Source organism: Rhinolophus hipposideros, assembly GCF_964194185.1.
Source record: "Rhinolophus hipposideros genome assembly, chromosome: 16".
NCBI classification, from domain to species: domain Eukaryota; kingdom Metazoa; phylum Chordata; class Mammalia; order Chiroptera; family Rhinolophidae; genus Rhinolophus; species Rhinolophus hipposideros.
The window spans coordinates 59,842,426-59,864,104 of NC_138062.1; the positions used below are offsets into that span (position 1 = coordinate 59,842,426).

General features: G+C 54.6%; 1 protein-coding gene across 1 annotated transcript; it reads right to left on the minus strand.

Annotated features, from left to right (window-relative positions):
* Nucleotides 1-61: 61 nt before the first annotated feature.
* TMPRSS9 (transmembrane serine protease 9) lies at nt 62-20,862 on the minus strand (the record flags this gene model as incomplete). The annotated part of the gene is made up of 18 exons (XM_081076813.1): nt 62-814; nt 1,371-1,507; nt 1,613-1,878; nt 2,544-2,715; nt 5,550-5,949; nt 6,475-6,611; nt 7,143-7,414; nt 8,069-8,240; nt 9,341-9,659; nt 10,409-10,545; nt 12,580-12,854; nt 13,905-14,076; nt 14,300-14,413; nt 15,245-15,282; nt 15,985-16,164; nt 16,274-16,341; nt 17,589-17,716; nt 20,721-20,862. The coding sequence occupies 18 exons, from the start codon at nt 20,860-20,862 to the stop codon at nt 653-655; spliced, it is 3,291 nt and encodes a 1,096-aa protein (XP_080932939.1). The 3' UTR covers nt 62-652.
* Nucleotides 20,863-21,679: the final 817 nt, after the last annotated feature.

Genomic DNA, 21,679 nt, shown 5'->3' on the forward strand with positions numbered 1-21,679 from the left:
TCGCCCAACCCACCGCACTCTGCCAGCGGGTGTAGCTGGGGACTTTGGGGGCCCTGGAACTTAGCAAAGTGCTGCGAGTCCGGTGGCACCTCCCCTAGTGTGCCCGGGCAGCCTCACGCCCTTGGGCATAAAATCCTCCTGTGGACCTGGGGGTGTAGGGTGTGGTTAGGTCCACCTGAGCTGTGACCTTCCGGGGGTGGGCTGACAAATAAATTGCCGAGGGGGGCGGAGAGAGCCCTGTGAATCTTATCTGCAGGGGGTTCCGTGGGAGATGGTTCCCCAGATTGAGCCACCCCCACTGTCGTTACCCTTGGTGCTACTGCGTTCTCTGGACAAAAGGGAGCCTTGAAGATGAGGCTGAACTTCCCCCAGCCCCAAAGGCTGTGGGGTAGCCCTTTCCCTGGGAGGCCTTGCTCTCCCTACCCCGTTTTTCCTCCCATTTCCGGGCCCTGGGTGATGTGCAGGCGAGTGGTTCTTGCTGTAATACGGAGGTGCTGAGACAGCAAGCTACGGACAAGGGGCTGTTTATTGGAGTGAAACATGCAGTAAAACTGCACCTGCTGCCCTCCCACCATCTGGACTCCACCTTGGGGTGGGGTGGCCGCTGGTTCCTGCTGCCTTCACATCTCAGGCCTGGGCAGCCTATGGGCCCTCACTCCTGGATGTTCTGTCCGATCCAGCCTCTCACGGCAGCCACCCTGGTGTAGACGCCTGGGAAGTGGGGCCGCCCACAGCCATAGCCCCAGCTGGTGACCCCAGTTAGCACCCACCGTCCGGAGGGCTCCCGGCAAGCCAGGGGTCCTCCAGCGTCACCCTGAGGGGATGAGAGAGGAAGGGTGCTCAGAGCAGGCCAGTACCTCCTCAACAGCTGTTGTGCCAAGAAAGGACTGGCCTGATCTGTATACCCCTGGGTGGCTGTCCACCACAGCAGTGTCGCCTGGGGTCCCTGTGTGATGCTAGATAAGTAACTACCCTTGTGAACCTCACTTTTATTATCTGGGAAATGGGTTCAGTGCCAGGATGAGCCATTTCATTTGGCTGGTGGACATTTGTGGACACCTGCCACTGTGGTCCCCTAGCAGAACAGGGCCTCACACTGCATGCAGCATGTCCGTGTCCCTCCTCTGCAGGTCCAGGGGACGGGAGGGTGGGATGGGTGGGAACTGGCTCGTGACGGATGCCCATGCCCAATAAACAGTGGTGGAGTGAAAACTCTGAGACCGAGAACGCCCTGCTTGATCAGCTCAGGTTTGCACTGGAGAGTAGGGCCTGGCTTACGGGCTTTAGAGTTACTAGACCCTCGCCCTCGTCCTCGATGGGTGGGACCTGGACCCCGCAGAGCCCCTAGTCCAACAGTAGAGTACACTCACGGAGCAGCTGTCCACGCCGCCGTGCGGGAAGCCGGCGCACAGCATGCGGCTGCTGATCTGCACCGGGTAGTAGCGGCGGCAGGCCTGCTCGCTGAGGAGGCGCACGGCCGCCTTCTGCAGCTGCCGCGCCATGGAGCCTGCAGGCGACACGGGCCGGTGGGGCCGCGCGGGCACAGGCTGGGGCTTTCCCGACGCCCCTGGACCCCTCACCCCCGAGGTTGCGGGCACCCGACCGCGCATACCTCCCTCCCGCACCGAGCCCCAGCCAGTGATGATGCAGCGCGCGCCGTCGGCGGGCCGGGGCGCGGGCTCTGGCAGGCAGATGGGCCGCACCAGGCGGTTGCGGCGCACGGGCGCCGCCAGCTCGAGCAGCGCCACGTCGTAGTCGAGCGTGTAGAGGTTGTAGAAGGGATGCTTGTAGATGCGCGCCACACGCTCCAGCTGCCCGTCGGCGCCGCTCAGGAATGGCGTCCCCAGGAATGCCGCCCACTGCTTGGGGTCCCCGTAGCTGCAGGGCGCGCGGACAGGCGTTGGCCCAGATCCCTGCGCCACGGCCCCCGCCCACCTGACGCTGCCCGGTGGTGCTGTGTCCAAGGCCTTGCTTGTGCCCCAGCGGCCGGCTGGGGGCCGTGGGCTGGGCACTTGACCTCTCGGCCTGGGGTTGCTCAATGGGTCTGAGTCGTCCCCTCCTAGGACAGCGAGGGGTGCCCATGACGGAAATGCGCCCCCTCGGGCAACGAGGTGACACCACAAGCCGTCTTCATTTCTGCCCAATACTAGGACTTTGGTGGCCCGAGGGCCCCGCCCCACGAGGCGCACAGTGCGCGTTCAAGAGATGGGCGTCTCCATGGAGGGCAGGGCCCCTTGCCTGGTCCACTCTACTGAGCGGCCTTCCAAGAAGGGGACCCCCCAGAGTATGGCCATTGGGGGATGGCGTTGGGGGTGGAGAGGTCCCGCAGTTACCCGGAGAAGCCTGACCCTGGCCTGGGAGAGGCTGCGGCCCCGGCTTTGGTGGGGGCCCGGGGACGGACTGGGCCCCTGAATTCCCGTATGGTCAGCCTCGGGATGGGGGAGCATTCCGGGCAACGACGCCGAGGCATGACAGTTTTCGGGCCACAGGTCGGTCTGGTGAACCACAGACGGGCCGGGGCGTTGGGGGCGGGCCGGACTCACACATCGAAGCAGTGCGCCGCAGACAGCAGCCACCTCTCGGCGACCAGCACGGCCCCGCAGCGGTGCTCCCGGCGCCGCAGCCACAGGCTCACCTGCCACGGCCACTCCCCGCGGCCCGCGGCGCTGCCGCCCACGATCCTGGTCAGAGCTGCCACTGGCGCCAGGCCGCAGTCTGCTGGGGGAGGGGGCGGGGCCGCGGGTCGGCGGGTGGACGCACTGGGCCCCCTCCGCACAGCCACTTGCGTGGGGGACACGCCTCGAAAAGCCTTGGCACACCCAAAGCCACTGCCCAGGAGAACCTTGCTGCGTCCCACTGCGCTAACCTGTCTGCCCAGACTGTAGAAAAAACAAGGTGCTTTCAAAAGGATGCTGCCAGGGAGCCATTCTCCCCAGCAGGGGTACTCTTACCCGCCCCCCCATCCCCACAGGGCATTTTCCGGCTCTGGAGCCGGCCCCCTTCTCCAGCGCTCTCCCACCACCCAGCCGCCCGCAGCCGCCTGTCTCCCCTGCACCGCCGCTTTGGGAAAGGTCCCCGCCTCCGGTAGAAGGAGGGACCACCTGCCCAGTGCCGTCAGCCCCACCTCCTCCACCTTCCTGACACCATCTGGACCTCGCCCAGAACCAAGAGGCCTGCGGAAGCTGCAGCCCCTCTCCTGGAAACACCGCTCCCACAATGGACAGTGCTGCCCTTTCAGGGGCTTCCTCCAAGTCTGGGCCCCCAAGATAAGAATTTGCAGCCTGGACCTACTAGAAAAGTGAAAATCATCAGGCTGGAGGCCGAGCCCAGATAAAGTCAGCTGCAGAGTTAACAAGAAACTATTTCTCCTAAGAATGGGCTAGCTATGAAGCATCGAACACCTGGTTTCCTGGGGCCCTGCTGGAAACCTTGTGCCCTAAACTCTCTGAACTAAACTGTCAGAAACTGCTGTCACCAAGCAGAGCCATGGAGGGTCTAAATCACCGAGACTACCTGGAATTCCAGTCCAGGAGCAGGGCTCAGATGAGGGGCTTCTGGACTTCTTGTCACCTCTCTCTTAACTGGTTTCCAAGGAGACAGGCCCTGGGTCCTCCTCACCCTCCAGACCCACTCCCAGGCCCTTGGCACATGGTCTGCTTTGCTCTGAGCCCATCGAAATCGCTTCGTCTAAGTTACCTACACCACACCCTCCCCCCAGATCCCATAACAACCTGACTTCCATTGTTTGGCGAGGCACCCCTGGTTCCTTAGGGCTGCCTCATTGCAAAGAGCCCACAAACCTTAGGGTTCAGGTCTGTGTCTGGGTGACCTGGGCTGATGGGACAAGGACACTATGAACATATGTGGGTGGGGGAGGAAAAAACACCCTCGTGACACGACATGAAGGTCAGGATAGGGCAGTAAGATTATGGGTGGTTTCCCCCCAACTTCTCTGTAATGGGGTTAAATTATGCACACACACCTCTGGCCACCACTGATCTGAAGGACTGTGGCGGCTTAGGGGAGGCCCAGGGAAGGGGGGCTGATGACAGAGGAAAGGGGCAGAGTCATTTCTCTGGATCAGTCCTGTGGGGAGTCACTGTGGGGATGACAGGGACCAAGACACGGGAGTTGTGGGAAAGTCCGCAGTGTGAAGGAAGATGGGTGCAGTCTGCACAGACCAGCAGCCCTCTGGGCTGAGCACCTGTCTCCTTTGGTGGCCCCCAGAAGCAGCTTGGGCCCAGCACCCTGGTGCCCAGACTAGACCTGGTGCCCAGAATCTGGCTGTGAGAGCACCAAATCCAGGTCTGCTGGGGCTGTGTGCACAGAGACGCAGAGGCAGGGGCTGGGGGTCGGTTTGTGACCCAGAGCCAGGCAGGGGTGGAGTTGGGGGGGCCGTACCTTCTGCTGGGCCCCGCCCACTTTCACCTTTTTCCAGAGAGCCATGTCCTCTCCACTGAGCTCTGCTTGGGTGGCCATTCTGTCCCTCAAGACTGAGATGAGGGGCATGGTGTCTCCCGGCACCATCTGTCATGGGGGTCCACCCGGCACGCCCTACGTCGTGCAGAAGCCAGAGTCCTTTCTCTCTAGTCCACCAGACAGTACAGACGGCTTCTGACTTAGCTCAAGCCACATGACATTGCCTGTATCTGAAGGGGCTTTGAATTATGATGCAAATGTGGCAATTTCACGGGGTTCTAATAGTCAGTAAAAGTGGACCCGGCATTTTGATGTGAGCGGAAGGGTCACGGTACACTGTCTCAGTGTCTCCACCAGCCAGTTACGCACATAGCAGGGAACCTGGGGGCCAGCCGACCTCCGCCCTAGCTTTGTCCTGCGTTGTCTTCCTTTACCGCCTGACTCCTGCCATTCTATTAGGTGTGTGTTTCTAGAGCACCTGGCTCCCTGTGCACCCACGCTTAGTACAGGGCCTGGCAGAGAGGAGGGCTCTGCGAGCATGGGATGAGTGGACGGAGAACTGCCCTAACAGAGACCCCTGCCCAGGGACTCCCTGTGCCCGCGGTGCCCTGAAGTCTCCTTTTTAAAGTGGGAGCAGACGGGTTGCAGGACAAGGCTTTTACCACCGGATCCTGTGGATCTGCCCAATCAGTGCCCATGTCCCTGGCTGTCAGGACTGACAACGGGCTGGACCGTGCGCCCCCACATCCAGAGGGTGGAGCCTGAGCCTCAGGCCCTCAGGAGGCGACTGTGTTTGGAGACGGGGTCTTTACAGGGGAGAGCAAGGTAACGTGAGGTCACTGGGGGTCCCTGATCCAATCTGACTGGTGTCCTTCTCAGAGGCGGTCAGGACACAGACACGCACAGAGGGACAGGGACACAGGGAGGAGACGGCGTCCACACGCCAGGGAGAGCGGCCTCAGAGGGACCAGCCCTGCCAGCACGTGGCCTGGGACTGCAGCCTCCAGGACTTGGGGAGAACAAATGTTAGTTGTTTTAGTCACCTAGACTGTGGGACATTGGGCCGGCAGACCTAGCTGGCTGATATGGGGCCCCTGCCACCCACACGTGTCAGTGCGTCCTCCCGGTACCTGGTAGCTGGGACCCCATGGTGGTCCAGGGGGTGTTTGGAAGTGGCGTGTGCCCCCTAGCAGTGGTGCTCATGGCCATGGCGGTCCTGTTGGCAGGTTGACTGGTGGCCCTGCTGGTGGCCCGGAGGGTGGGTCTGCTGGCCGTGACACCCAGGACTGTGAGGCCAGCTGTCGTCCTGGGAGCATGACTGCTGGTGGCAGGTGTCCTTGTCGTGGAGGGGGCAGGTGTGGGGAGAGGCTGGGATGACATGGTGTCCAGGATCCAGCCCTTCAGTCTGGTGATTCGTGTGTATACTCCGGGTTTCTTGGCCTGCGCACAGCCGATCCCCCAGCTGACAACCCCCGCCAGATAAAACACACCAGGGGTCTCCTCACAGGCCAGTGGCCCCCCAGAATCACCCTAAAAAAGAAGCAAAGAAGGCTGGCTGTGAACATCTGGCCCCTTCTCTGCAGAGGGTGTTGCCAGGCCCTCCTGAGTCCTCGCAGTGGGAGAGACCCATCAGTGGGGCAGGAGGACGCGGCCTGAGGACACATGGACACAGGGAGGGACACAGCCCCGCCCCCACCCAGTGCCCCACCTCCCGGGCAGAGTAGCTGTCGCCATCCTGTGGGACAGCATGGTCAGTACGAGTACTCATCTGTGTTAGCTTTTCCAGTTAGCATTGCTGTGCACCTTTAAACGCAGTGCGAGTATGTATGTGGCTCTGCCTTGTACTCACATATACCCAGCTGCTCACACGTACTATCAGTTCTCCGAATTACACATTTCAAGACATTGGGTTCATCCCAGATTCTCCCTGCTCAACTGCTGCACTAAAAAGTATTTTCCTTCTGTCCTTGCGCCCACACAAGCAGCACTGCCGGGCGGGGGGGAGGGTGTGTGGGCACCGCGTCCAGATCCCCCCGTCCCGTCTGTGAACACTACCTGGCAGGAGTCCACCTTGCCCTCCAGGAAGCCCGCACAGAGCATCCTGTCTGTGAGCGAGAAGTTGTAGAGTGCACTGCACGCCTTCTGGTCTATGATGCCCACGGACGCTCGCTGCAGAGTGTCCGGCTTCGTCGCTGCAGGAAGGAGACGCCCCCCACACACCACTTACAGAGTGGTCACCGTTCAATACCCACGTTAGCTCTGACAACAACCTCAGCATGAGGTACCACCCCCATCCTGCAGACGAAGAAACTGAGGCTCACAGCGAGAAGGAAGTAGAGCCCAGGGTCCCAACTCGGAGACCTAGGATCTTGCTACTGTCCCCAGCACCTTGGGTGACCTGCGGGAGGCCACTCTGAGATTTCGAAGGAACCATTAATTCTTGGAGGCTCTGAAGGTTATAGCACCAGGGTCTGCAAACTTTTTCTAGAAAGGGCCACAGAGTATTTTCGGCTTTACGAGCCAGTCTCTGTTGGGACAGCTTTGGTAGCAGGAAAGCCACCCGAACCATCTGTAAAACGAATGGGTGTGGCTGTGTGCCAACCAAACTTTATTTATAAAATGCAACCGCATTGGGCCCGCAGGCCAAAGTTTGCGACCCATGGAGGAATGTAGAGGCGCGTAGTCTGCAGGTGTGGGGAGCAGAGACCCCTCTGAGAACTCACCATTTCCCTCTTGCGTGTTACCCCAGCCAGAGATCATGCACTTCCGGCCCACAGGGAACTTCTGGATGGCCAGGGGCAGGCAGATGGGCTGGATGTACTTGTTGAAGTCCAGGGGCCTGGCCAGCTCCAGGACAGCCACGTCGAAGTCCAGGATGCTGGGGTTGTACTGGGGGTGCAGCACTGCCCTCTTGAGCCCCACTTTCACTGGGCTCCCACCAATGCCCATGAGGGACACGGTGCCCAGCTGGGCCCGCACCAGCTCCACCTTTGTGCTGCTGACAAGGGGCCACTCAGACACCTTCGCTGCCCCCAGGGAGCCAGGTAGACTCACAGGGCCCAGATTCTAAGGAGGGGCACCAGGAGGATGAGGGGGGCACACGGCTGCTCCCCAAAAGCGGTCCCAGGCTAGAGGACCAGAGCAAGGCAGGGAGCCCCTTTGGGCCTTATTTCCTTTTCTGTAACAAGAGGGAACTGGCCCGGCAGCACGAGAGGCCCTTATAGCTTTATGACTCTCAAAGACTGAAGGCCCCTGGGAAGGAGCACTTGTCACACATACCACCCCCCCCAGTTGAGGGGAAGGAGCACTTGTCACACATACCACCACCCCCAGTTAGCCCCTATTTGTCCCCCAAAGGCCAGCTCAACAGATTGTCCTCCCAGAAGGTGCAGCCCAGGCCTACGCCCTTGAGGCGGCACCCCCAAGGCCATGTTCCGTCCTCTCATTTGCATATGGATATCCAGATGCCCTGGGGTGGGGTGGGGTGGGAACCAGGGGGCTGCCTCCACTGTGGCCACCCTATCGCACAGGTAGCCACAGGCTTGGTCATAGTGCTTTGTGAATGCATGGGGATTTGATGGGGCTGGGGTGGGGACCCCGTGATGATGGGGAGAGCTGAGCAGCCCTTCTGGCCCGAGGCAGGTCTTACTGGTTGAAGCAGTGGGCTGCCGACAACAGCCAGCGGTCCCCCACGACTGTCGCTCCACAGAAGTGCCGGGAACCTTCCTTCAGGCTGACTTGCCAGGGCACCTCCCCAGCAACGGCTCCTAACCCTCCCACGATCCGGGTGGGTTTCTCCATTGCCGGCCTGGCCCCACACTCTGTGAGGGGACAAGAGAGGAGGGTCTGGGTGTTTTAGCTCAGAGTGAGAGCACCTGGCACAGAGAGTTTTGGGGACACCGGGATGCAGCCTCCTGGCTCTGGCTGTGCTGGGGCAAATTACCCCCATTATACAGATGAAGAAACCAAGGCTTAAAGGTGTCCTAATGTCTCACAGCAAGTGTGTGACACAGCTGGGGGTATAGGTTAAAAAGGATAAGATAAAATTATAGAGCGCCCTGGCCCCATCAGCCTAAGTCCTGCCAGATACAGACCTACAGCCCCCAAGGTCAGGTTATGGCTGGCTACAAGGGGTGGGGGCACACACCAGAACCATGGGGAGGCTCACCAAACAAAGGAAGAGTTAGATTATTATGAGATCTGGGGACAGGGTGGGATGTAGGTGACATTTACATGAGGCCAAGTTTTGATGGTCTCAGAGCGCTGCAGGTTTATGGGGCCATACAGAAGGATCAGTATCGTATCTGGGCTGTGACTGGACCTGGCTCCTTGGAAATCACAAAGTGAAGACAGATGTAGAACATGTGAGCAGACCCAGGTGTTCATCAAGGTGGTTCCCCAGGCCAACAATGTGAATAGACTTAACACTCCTAAACCATACACAAAACCTCTAAATGGTTGATTTTGTGTTATGTGTTTGTCACCACAATTAAAAATAAAATAAATGTTAAAAACTGGATAAGCTGGTTTTACTCTTCACATGGGAAAAGAAGCACACAAGCGTGTCTAGAAAAATCCTGGGTAAAAAGAAGAGAAATTAGGGTTCTCAGATATTAGAATGTAAGGACACCCACGTGTGAAAGAAAACTCTAAATGAGTCTCTCTCCCACCCTGGTCCCACAGTCAAGGTCATTAGCCTCTTGATGACCCACCAGGATATTCTGTGTTTACTTCTTGGACTACTTGACTTTGCCAGGCAGTAAATCGGAAGGATGGTCAGTGTGACTTAGCCCTTGTTCATGACAGACATCACTAATCAATCACCCATCTTTTCCCCGTGAGTGCTTCAGGAAGGCAGTACCAATCGATCTGACCCTGCAGGGAGGGGACACCTACTTTTGCCTGTCTCCCCAGGAAATACCTTGTGGCTTAGAAGCAGTCACTGAGTCAAGAGGAACAGAGCTCGGGGCCAGTGTGGGTTTGGTGGTGATGTCGACCACCCGGCTCTCGGGGCTAGTGGGCCAGGCAGTGCTGGGGATGGTGGGGGCAGGAGCCACCGTGGGGGCCAGAGGCTTGCTTGTCATGGCAATTGCCTCCAGAATCCAGTCTCTCAGCCTGGTCACTCGAGCATAAACTCCTGGACGCCGGGCTTCTGCACAACCGATGCCCCAGCTCACGATGCCGGCCAGGAAGAACCTGCCAGAGGACTCCTCACAGACCAGGGGACCTCCTGAGTCACCCTAGGAGACAAAGCACACCCTAAGGAGGGGTCAGGGCTCCCCGGCCCCAGCCTCAAATCCCAGAGCTGCAGGGTCAGAGAAAGCACCATGGACAGGGACCTCTCTCCATGCGAGCTCATGAGCTCACGAATAAAATGTGGGCTGATAGTTCACATCTCAGACCCTGTTTCCTCTCCTGTAAAAATAGAATAGGACAGTCAGACTATGGGACCATTACGATATCGTTCAGTTCTACTACTGGCAGTTAAAAACCCAGTCGCAATCAACATCATCCCCTCCCCTCCTAATCCCAGTAGATCTTTGATAATATCACTCCTTAGGTTGACAGTGTCACTGGCAGCTGTGGTATTCTCCTGAAGTGCCTGATCTGCCCTCACCTATCCTGTCTTGTGATCACCCACAGCTCTCCTTGACGCTTACGCTCTCAAACTCAAGTACTCTCTTATTATTTCCCAACATTTTCTGCAGGTTCTGGTTTTGATATTGCAACCTCAGCACATGTAGCAGTCTCTTTCTACCTTTTCCCCACCCACCAGGCTTTAGAAATGAGAGCAAAAAATATAAACTAAAAGGAAGAAAATCCAGAGCTGTGCTAAAAATCAAGCAAAGGGACACCCTGGTGATGGACCAGAAACTGAGGACTCCCCCACCGGGGGGAGGAGAGCCATGGGGCAGAAACCTGGGGGCCTTTCCTAGTGCACCTCAGTGGGTGTGCCATTGTCTGTGTGCTCTGCGGCAGCAGGACTCACCTGGCAGGAATCCACCTTCCCGTCCAGGTAGCCAGCACACACCATCCGGTCTGTGAGAGAGTGGCCGTACAGGCTGGCGCACAGGGCCTGGTCCAGTAGCTCCACAGTGGCTTTCTGCAGCATCTCCGGCTTGACCACTGCCAAAGACAGAAGAGACAAGCAGGGTGAGCATTCCATGGCCCCAGGCAGTCACCCCAAGCCAGGAGGCTGAAGGACAGCTCCTCTCTGAGCCTCAGTTTCCCCAGTGGTAAGCAGAGCTGCTGCAGCACTAGCCTCAGATACTAGCAGAGAGTAAGCGCTCCACAAACGCCCACTGATTATAACATTTTTGACAATGAAGATGCGTCTAGGTTAACATCCAAGACTGGGCTCCTCAGCTCCTCTCCTCTTACCGGGGCCGGCTGTTACTCTAGTCCTACCCTGCTGGCATCTTTCTTTAGACCAGCAGCCAGTGCCATCTTGGCTAAACATTAAATCAGGTAATACTGTGTGTTTCTTCCAATGCTCCTGTGCGTTCCCCCGACCCCGACTTAGCCTAAACACCCAGGTCTGGATTGCCTACCCCAGGGCCTTTGCACATGCTGCTCCACCTGCCTAGCATGCTTGCCCTTGTAGAATCTGCTTGCCTTCCTCCTTCCCCTCCTTTCTCAAGGGGACCCCTTCTGAACACCCTATTTAAATTTGCATCTCTCCCCCCCCCCATCTCTGGTTATTGATCTCCATTGCGTTCATCACCATCTATCACTTGTCTTGTTTAGTATTTGCTGCCCTTAGAGTTGCCAGGTCCAATACAGTAGCCACCGGCCACACGTGGCTATGTAAATGTAGATTTAAATGCAGTCAAATGAAATAAAATGTAAAAGTCAGGTTTTCAGTCACACTGGCCACCCTTCACGGGGCTGGTGTCTTCCATTAGTGCTCGGTACAGACATAGAGAACATCTGTCACAGAGGAAAGTTCTGCTGGACGGCGCTGGTCCAGACAGTGAGCGCCACGTGGGCAGGGGTTTAATGTGCTTTGCTTCCTGCCTGTCGCTGGAGCAATGCTTGGTGAGCTGGAGGGGCTCAAATGTTTGTTGACTGAATTCAGTCATCAAAGACTTTCTCTCCTAATTAGATATTTAGATCTCCTGTCTTTGTAGCAAATATCTTTCCTTATCACAAAAATCCTATTCTTCCACGATTTTTCTTTCTTCTCAGGCAGACACAGACCTGAGAAAACTCCAGAACGGAAGCCAATGGGCACTGCTAGGGAGGTCGGGCTGTGTCGGATTCTCAGATTCTCATTGAACTCGGGGTATGTGTGTGGCGGGGGCGGTTGCTAGGGCTTCAGCCCTGGGAACCCCACCCCAGGCTCCAGAGTCATTGACAGGCAACGTCTTTGTAGACTTGTTCACCTGCTGAGCTGGCCGGAGGCTAGTGGCTGTTGTATTGGGCACTGTAGCTCAAGAATGTTCTGGACCAACGTTGTCCAATAGAACTTTGCTTGATGATGGGGATTCTCTCTGCAGGACGCTCTCCTGTCCTCTGACTCTGCCTGTCTGGCTTTGCCTGATTGGCCAGGTCTTAGCTAAGGTGTCACCTCTCTGCACCCCTTGCTAAATCTGTTCCCCCTCTTCTGTCTGAATGGTTGCTGAATAGCTATTGTTACTGATCTCAAGTAAATGCTTGTTGCCTCTCCCTTTGAAAGGCTTTTTATTTTCAAGTTCACGTATCATTGCCTTATTAACGCTGAACTCAAGGCCAGCAGTGCTGTAGCTCATGCCTGAAGGAAGCTGACCTAACACGTGTTGTTTTCACGAACGCACAGCCCAGCCTTTTGTTCAGGGTCAGCAGCCAGCGCATCAGCTCTACGCTGGGGGCCATACATCACAATCTACCACAAAAGCACAAAAATGCAAAAAAAAAAATGTGACAGGAAATATACAGGAAAAGGACCCCGCTTCACATCTGAGCTGAAACAAAGAGGCAGACGTTGCCTGGTTCCAACTGCAACGTGTCACTGCTCTGTGCACGTCTGCAAGTGCGCACGGATTCCCGTCTGCGCCCCTTTGAGGTTCCAGACAGGTGTTAGCAAGTAGCGAGCTCGCAACTCAGCAACCGCGGATAAGGAGGGGACGGAGGACGGCCTGTGCCGTCCGCAGGGCTTCTGCCGGGGAGGTGAGCGCTTACGGAAGTCCTCCTTGAGGTAGCCCCAGCCCGAGATCAGACACTTCTTCCTGGGCGGGAACACGTGCGAGGCGGCCGGCAGGCACACGGGCTGCACGTGCCCGCTGAAGGGCAGGGCGCTGCCGAGGCGCAGGACCGCCACGTCGAAGTCGGCCGTGTCGGAGTTGTAGGCGGGGTGCGTGATGATCTGCGCCACGCGCGCGCGCACCGTGCTGGCCTCCGAGCCGCTGAGGTGCGTGCTACCCGCGTAGGCCACCCACTCCGTGGGGTCTTGGAACCTGCGGGGCGGGGCGACCACAGCGCAGCTCAGAGGGCGGAGGAAAGGGGCGGGTTGGGGGCGGGTTGGGGGGCGGGTTGGGGGGGGCGGGTTGGGGGCGGGTTGGGGGGGCGGGTTGGGGGCGGGTTGGGGGGCGGGTTGGGGGGGCGGGTTGGGGGGGCGGGTTGGGGGCGGGTTGGGGGCGGGTTGGGGGCGGGTTGGGGGGCGGTTTGGGGGGGGCGGTTTGGGGGGCGGGTTGGGGGGGCGGGTTGGGGGCGGGTTGGGGGGGCGGGTTGGGGGCGGGACGGGCAAGGCGATCACCACGGGCAAATGGGAAGGGGCGCCCCAAAACTCAGTCATCCAGACAGATGATATTTTTAAGCAACATTGTCAAAAGTCACGATGCAACAAACACCAACAGTGTGGGAATTAGGAACATTTTAAACACACACAAGGCTCCAACAGGGCTCCGATTAGGGTGAGACATGTTAAAGCAGACAAAATATTACATATCCACACACTGGAATGTTATCCAGCCTTAGAAAGCAAGGACACTCCACCACCCACTACAATGTGGATGGACCTGGAGGACGTGATGCTCAATGACATCAGCCAGACACAGAAGGACAAACACTGTGACCGCACGCACAGGAGGTCCCAGAGGAGTCAGATTCACAGACACAGAGAGTAGATGGTGGGGCCAGGGGCTGGGGGAGGGGCGGGCAGTGAGTGACTAATGGGCACAGAGTGTCAGTTTGGGGAGGTGGAAAGTTCTGGACATGACAATGGAGATGGCTACACAGCAGAGTGAATGAACTTAATGCTGCTGAGTTGTAATGGTTAAAATAGTAACTTTATGTTATACATGTTTTACCACCATTTAAAAACTATGTTTTGAAAAAAGAAATGTATCTGGATTCAACCAAAAAAGTAAAGGAAAAGTAAAGAGAGAAAGACAAAAATGAGTTCCAAGGGGCTCTGAGGACACTCAGTAGAGGTGGCATCTGCAGGGTGGCAGGGCAGATGGGGTACGGGGTGGGGGGGTTCTGGGCCACAGGGGCGTGGGGCTCACTCATTGAAGCAGTGGGCAGCAGAAACCAGCCACCTGGCCCCAATCACTGCGGCCCCACAGAAGTGCTCGCTGTTTTCTCGGAGGCTGACTTGCCAAGGGAACTCCCCGGGGGACGCTTCCATGCCACCCACAATCCTGCCGGCTGTCCTCCAGCCTGGCTGCAAACCGCAGTCTGCAAGACACAGATCACCAATCAGGACCCCAAGAAGGCAGGACCACGGCCATGCTCCCTTGGCATATATGCACCTGAGTCTCTCATCCACAAAGCTCCCACGTTCCAGGACATGCCCAAGGCCCCCCACTTGGCTTTGCTGTACAACGTGGGCCAGGAAGCCCAGCGGCAGCTGACCCTGGGAAGGGATGGGGGTGGGCTCCTGCCGCAGGGGGGGACTGACCGCAGTGGGCCTCGTCAGATCCATCGGAACAGTCCATTTTGTCATCACACTCCGGGTTCACTTTGGTCACACACTGGCTGTCCCTGCAGGAGAAGGCGTTCCCTGGACAGCGACCTGAAGGCAGAGTGGATTCCCACCCTCAATCCATCGCTCCCAGCCTCTGGTGTTTCTGAGATGACTTTCTCAGAATTAGCAGGGACACAACACAAGAATGTCGGTCAGCATGGAGCCAGGGCTGGGCAGCGTAAGTGTACGTGTATCATGTGTACTCCCCCAAATTTTCCAGGAGCCATGTTTTAAAAAAGTGAGAAAGCTGTGGTTAAATTTTTAAAATTTTAAAAATTTTTTAAATTGTGGTAAAACACATAATGTAAGCTTGCCATGTTAACCACTTTAATGGAGCCCAGTCACTCTCTGTGGGGGGCCATCCGGGCCATCCGGGCACCATGCCAGGAGCATTGCAGTGTGACCATCACAGATGTCCCCAGACATCACTCACTGTCCCCTGGGGACATGGTCACCCCTAATTGAGGACCACTGGTGTGAAGCTAAATAAGTATCTATATATGTGTCATGAGCTGTCTGGAAGGATAGTCACCAGAATATTAAAAGTGATGAGAGTCCAGGTGACATTTACTCTTTTTCCTTTTCCCCCCCATAAACTGTTTTTTTGTCTTTTCTTTAACAACAGCCTTCCACCGCTTTTAAAACCTCCAACAAGGTTTCTCTCACTCATGCTTGGCCACATAAATCAAAGTGCCTCATCCACAAATCCTGTGTGCACACGGGACTGTGAATCTGTCCCCCGGAGGAGGCTGGGGTGCACAGCCAGCTCGCCCTGGGCGTCTTCTTAGGAGAACCAGGTCTTAGGAACCTTCTCGCAGTGGCTGCAATCACAGGAAACCTGGCAGAGGGCAGGGAGCCCGTGACAGAGAGAAAGCATACCTGATTTCAAGTCTCTTTCTGTCAACGGCCCCTTCTGGCTTCCTGTGAAGAGATATTAGCTCAGTCAGGGGGTGGCGACGTTCTTTGAAAACATTACATTGCAAAGCAGAGAGCTGTCCACCACAGGAGCCACTTAAAGCCTAACTGAAATCCATTAAGAGAAAACCAAATGGAGCACTGTGGTCTCACTGGCTGCATGACAGGTGCTCCATGGCCACAGGGGGCTGCTGGGTGCCACAGCGCAGACATGGAACATTTCCACCACCGCAGGACATTCTATTAAGTCACTAAGATTCAACCCTCAGGTGTGTCAGCGTTGATAGGGAGGGGACCACAAATGTCCTGTAGGGCAAGGGCTAGGTGATCCACCTTCAATCTGACAACAACCTGATACATCCTCAGGTTTTAGAGTTTAGCGTTTACTTTTATCTCTGTACCCAGAGTCGACAAAATCCGGCCCACCACTTGTTTTTGTAAATGAAGTTTTATTGATACACAGCCGTGTCCATTCACTTATGCATTGTCTTGGGCTGATTTTGTGCTACAATAGCAGAGTGAAGTGGGCTGCAAAGAGGGAAATAGTCACACTCTGGCCATTTACAGGTGGCTATTGCCTGGAGGGTGAAGCAAGTACTCATGTGTTTCCCTTTCACGGGAGGGGGTGATTATTGAAAACCCCAAGTTTAACGCTTCCCTCCCATAGCATGTCCCTCATGACATCTCGGGCCTCGACTGCTTACTTGCCTGTGAGCTCGGCAGACACGATGGTGCCGTGGGCACCCAGGGGGATGCCGTGGCCCTGCAGCCTTGTTCGGAGCCCCTGCTGCAGCAGCTCCCGCTCTAGGCCCAGGTCCAGTGACCGCAGGGCCAGCAGCAGGAAGTGCAGCCGGAAACGCACAAGGACGCTGGAGTTCCCATCCCTGCAGGCAGGAGAGAGGCCGTTGGAGGGAGGGCTCTTCTCCCTGGACTCTTCCGGCATCTTGGGGTGTCCACCAAGGTTCCTTCACCCCGAAGGAGGCCCCGACACACCTGTAACTTAGCACCGTGCAGCCCACGCAGCTGGCCTCCAACTCTGTCTTCCGAAAGCTGCTTACAAACTGCAACGGAAACACAGCAGCAATGTTGAGACGGCAGCATGGGCTCCCATCCCCGAGGAGACCTGTCGTGTGCAGAGAGCTGGAGAAGCGGGGCGGAAAAGCACCTCCTCTTAGACCCAATACATGCAGTGACTTCACTGAGCAGTGTAAACTACAGGAAAGGGCATTTCAAAGTTATTTATATGAAAATATTGCTCCGTCAACAGGTAGATAAAATGTGTCCATCCACAGGGTAGAATATTACGCAGCCATGAAAAGGAGCAAAGCACTGACACTCATTACTCTGTGGATGAACCCTGAAAACATGATGCCCAGTGAGAGAAGCCAGACCCAAAAGGCCACAGTGTGTGATTCCACATCTATGAAACATCCAGGACAGGCACGTCCTCAGAGATAGGAAGTGATTAGTGGTTGTCGGGGGCTGGAAGTAGGACTGGGTAATGGGGACCGACTGCGGATGGGGACAGGGCTTGCCTGCATCTAGACCTGCTCTGTCTTATAAAACATTCCACAAATTCCTGGAATGTTCTATATCTGCCCCACCCTGTATGGCAGCCACCACCCCAGGTGACTGCCGAGCATTTGAAACATGAGAGGTGCCACGGAGGAACAGACTTGTACTTTTGCATTAATTCACGCTTAAATTTTGCAATGGATGTTTGATCCACTGAGCACCGTGTGTTCATGTCCCTCCACGTGGCAAGTGTCAGCGCCTCCCTCCTTTCCACAGCGGAGTGACAGTCCCGTGTATGGGTGGGCCACGCTGTGTGTGTCCATCATCAGCTGAGGGACGTCTGGGATGTTTCCACTTTTTGGCTGCTGTGAACACGTGAGCAAGGGATGTGTGAAGTGTGTTTCTATTTCTCGTGGGTATAGAGCAAGGAGCGAAACTGCTAGGTCAGATAGTAATTCCATATTTAACAACTTTTCGATGAAAGCTAGACTGTTTTCCACAGCAGCTGCCCCATTTCACATTCCTACTGGCCATGTATGAGGATTCTGATTCTTTACCATAAGACAGTTTGCAACCTTTCAATGGGGCCTGCTGGAGTCAGTTCCCACCAACACCACCCTCCCCTGCATTCCAGAAAACACCAGTCCCGCCACACCCACCTGTCCTGTTCCCCCAGGGGCCCACCTCCCTGCCCAGCGCCTGCCCGGGCCTCGCCTTGCTGGGCTTGCTCGGGCCTGGGGGCTCCTCTGGGTGAAAGCCCCCGGCCACCCCCTTGCATATGGGAGGCCCTCACCAGCATTTCCAGGGTGGGCGTCAGGGTGCGGTAGTAATCGGAGGCCTCCTGCTGCAGGCTGCAGGCGTACCAGATGCCCTGCAGCTCGGCTGTGTGCTCCACATCGACGCCCTGTGTAGAGAGGGAGGCTGCGGGGGAGACCAGGGCCCCGTGAGAGAGCCCAACTGCAGAGTCGGGGCTCAGCTAGGGGGCCCTGAAGGCCCCCACCACCCAGGGGCTGGGTCACCCAGACAAACAGGTGAGTGCGCTGACTCCCAGGGGTTGTCCTGAGTGATTATTAACAGTGCCCCCTTTTCAGCTTTCACATGTCACCCACCTGGAGGCCCCTAGGTATAACACGAAGCCCCAGAGGGCCCCAGGTTTTGCCTGAGGGCAGAACTAGCTCCCGGTCATTTTTGTCTCATCAGTTGTGTCTGGTCCAAGGGCCTGAAACCAACTTCAGTCAAAAATGGCTGAAAGGGACTCAGGAGACCTTCCTTGCACTTTGGAACAACAGTCCCCACCTGTTCCCTGGGAAAGGGACACCAAAAACCACAGGGGCACAGCTACCGTCAGTCACGGGTATCAGGACCTTCGGCCCCCTGCCCCAGATGCCCACCCTCTGAAAACACATGGCTTTCCAACTGTCGGAGACACTGTGCCAAAAATACACACTAGCAAGGAGTGATAATCATTAAAAAACGTAAACAAAGACTATGATAGCAAGCACGTAAACTGTGAAAACACGTTTCTGTTGAAAATATATTGGAACTGTCAAAAGGACACACTAGCAAAAAATGGTCATAATTGCAAAATAAGGAAACGAAAGCAGCAGCCACATAAACCGTGAAAGCCGGCTCCCGATTCTATTTATTCTGAATGAGTACCCATCTAGACAGATATTTACATATTTGTCTATTCAATAGAACAAATTTTCAAAACCAATTCTAAAAGTGGTTTGTTTTCTCTTCAAAAACTAAATATAAAGGAAAATGAGCACCCTGTCATGTAGACCAAATTGCTTATGCTCTGTACCCAACTAAGCCTTTACACTCCCCCCCAAAATAATCACAGACCCCTAGAAGTTGGAGAAACCGGACAGAGAGGTCCCAGCACCCTACCCCTACGTCCCCCCAAGGCTAACACCTCCACTGGAAGCTGTGAGCTGTCTTAAAGGGGAAAGAGATACATTTTCACCTCGAGTTTAAAATATATATTTTTTTAATTTAAAATTTTAAGTGCATCTTAAAGGCTTCCTTGGTTTCAGGGGTCCTGCTGGGGATTACCGTATTTTGCTGTGTATAATGCGCACCCGTGTATATTGCACAACCACGTTTTTGGCCCAAACTTTCAGAAAAAAAAAATCTTTCGTTTTAATTTTTTAATTCAAAATTTTATTTGTTTACATTTAGGTACATGTTTTTTGTATTATAAAGGAATTTTAGCATTTATTTTTATTTTTGCTTTTTATTTTTTGGGGAGGGTGCAATGTTGGGGAAGAGTGTGTTTTTCCAGGACCCATCAGCTCCACGCCAAGTCATTGGTTTTCTCAACCTAGTTGTGGAGGGTGCAGCTCAGGTCCAGGTCAAGCCATTGTTTTCAATCTAGTTGTGGAGGGTGCAGCTCACTGGCCCATATGAGAATCAAACCGGTGACCTTGCACTGCGCCCTTACCATTGAAGCAACCGGACGCCCTTAGCATTTATTTTTTTAACATATTATTGTACAAGAAATTTTATGTACCAAATAATTTCAAAACACAAGAACAGATACAAGGTATGAAAAATTTCATGTAGCGGTATCAAATTTACAACATTTGGGGCGGCCGGCTGGCTCAGGTGGTTGGAGTGCGGTGCTCATAACACCAAGGTCATGGGTTCAATTCCCACATGGGCCAGTGAGCTGCGCCCTCCACAACTAGATTGAAAACTACAACTTGACTTAGAGCTGATGGGTCCTGGAAAAACACACTGTTCCCCCCCCAAAAAAACTTTTAAAAAAGGGGCAGATTAAAAAAATAATTTACGATACTTACGCATCATAGAAAGCCAAGAACTCTTCGTCATTGCAAGTTTGTCGTAAGTTCAACAAAACCGATTATCGTATTCCTGGGCTTTATTTTGCATATAGATATAGTTATTGATTTCTACAATTACACTTTTAACTCATAAGCATAAATAAAAGAATTAAAAACATTTATATAAATACAGAATTAGTACTACCCATGTGTAATGCACATTCTTTTTTTCCCCTCACAAATTAGGGCAAAAAAGTGTAATTATACACAGCAAAATACGGTATGTTATATTTTAGCAAAATACGGTATATTTGTTCCCAAAATGTATCTGTGCTTCTAGAATAAAGGTGTGAAACCCTGCTCCCACCCCTCCCTGGTTCAAGGATACATGCACGGCGCATGTATACACACATACACATGCACACATGTTCACGTGCACAGACGCACACAGAGCCGAATTTTCCTGCCCTTGACTCCCACAGCCAAGAGGGGGCCTCAGTCAACCGTGCCCGGCTGTAAGATAGACTTTGATGTTCCACACATACATTTAAAAAGATAAGAACGTACTCGCTTTGGCAGCACATATACTAAAATTGGAACGAAGTTTTAGATCATTCTACTGAAGTATAAAAAGAGCTTCCTTTGTTTATTTTATAACTGCAGCCCCACACCATATAGATGGGTCATCATTTTGCACATTTCATCTTGAATTCTATGAATATGGACTGGAAACAAATATGAAATGGGAGCAATTGTGATTGTGGGTGGTGGGAACATAGACAATAGTTCATTTTAAAAATACTTTTCGGTATTTTTCAAATTTCTCAAGATTTTTAAGAAAATTTTTTCCCTATCCCTATTTGTCTCCATTTCAACCTGGCCATGAAAACTTCCCTGGAGAACGCTGTTGGTGAGAAACCCAAATATAGCTGCCCATGTGCCCACCCATCCCAGACTGTGTGCCTGGGCACTGGCCAGCTCGTCTTCTCCCTTGGAAGAAGGGCCAGCCTTCAATTCCATGTATGCACGCTCAGCCCTGTTTCTGGGACCATCACGCAGACACCACTGAGGCAAGTCTGAGAGTCTCTGTGCAAGGCACCTGGCATGTGAACCCATGCCAGCCCTCAGCCACTTACCCACAAGGACTGCCAGGGTGATGATGACGATGCTGGTGGCCACCGCCGCAGACAGAGCTGCTCGGCGGCACGTGGTGTCCTGAGCAGGGACTTCCTTTGTTGCCCCGGGCACAAGTTGTAATTCACCAATGGTGGGCTCCATGGCTCCCAGACCCCACGACAGCCGCCTGGATGCCAGCAATAAAGGGGCAGAAAAATGGTATCAGCACAGGAGGGCGTTTCTTTTCCCCTAAGCCAGGGTCTTACCTGTGGAGATGTGACAGCCATCAACAGTGCGCTAGGCACCAACGGACTCCACTCAAAAAAGCCTTAACAAATGGAATGCCACCTATAATTAAATGTGTATACACATATATAGTCACGGGATGTGGAGCACAGCACAGGGAATAGAGTCAGTGGAATTGTAACAGCTGTATACGATGTCAGAGGGGTAGTAGTGGGGGGTCGTCACTTTCTGAGGGGTATAAATGCCTAACTATTACATTGGTTTGTACACCTGGAACTGAAAAAAAAAGCCCTAAAAAATGGATTCCACATGCTGGCTAGGCTGGTGCATGTGGGCTTCCCGTAGGTCACTGGGGTCCATTTCTGGAAAGAATATGTATGAGTTTCCTGGGAATGCTGTAACAAATTACCATAAACCTAGAGGTTTAGAGGAACACAGATTTCTTATCCTGCTGTTCTGGAAGTCAGATGTCTCAAAATAGAGGGCTCTGCTGCTTCTGGGAGCTCCAGGGTCTCCGTTCTGAGAAAGCAGAGCTGGGAGGTGGTGACAGGCTGAGCCCTGGTACTTTAGCCTCTGAAACTTACCGTCAAGAGCCAACAAATTCTTTCACTTAAGGCAATTGGTTTCTGCCAGCTGTGACTAGAAGAGCCCTAAGACAGAGCCTTGAATGCAAAACCCATTCAGCCCCTCGCTGGATGATTCTCTAATGTTCCCGAGACCAAGCCAAAGGCAT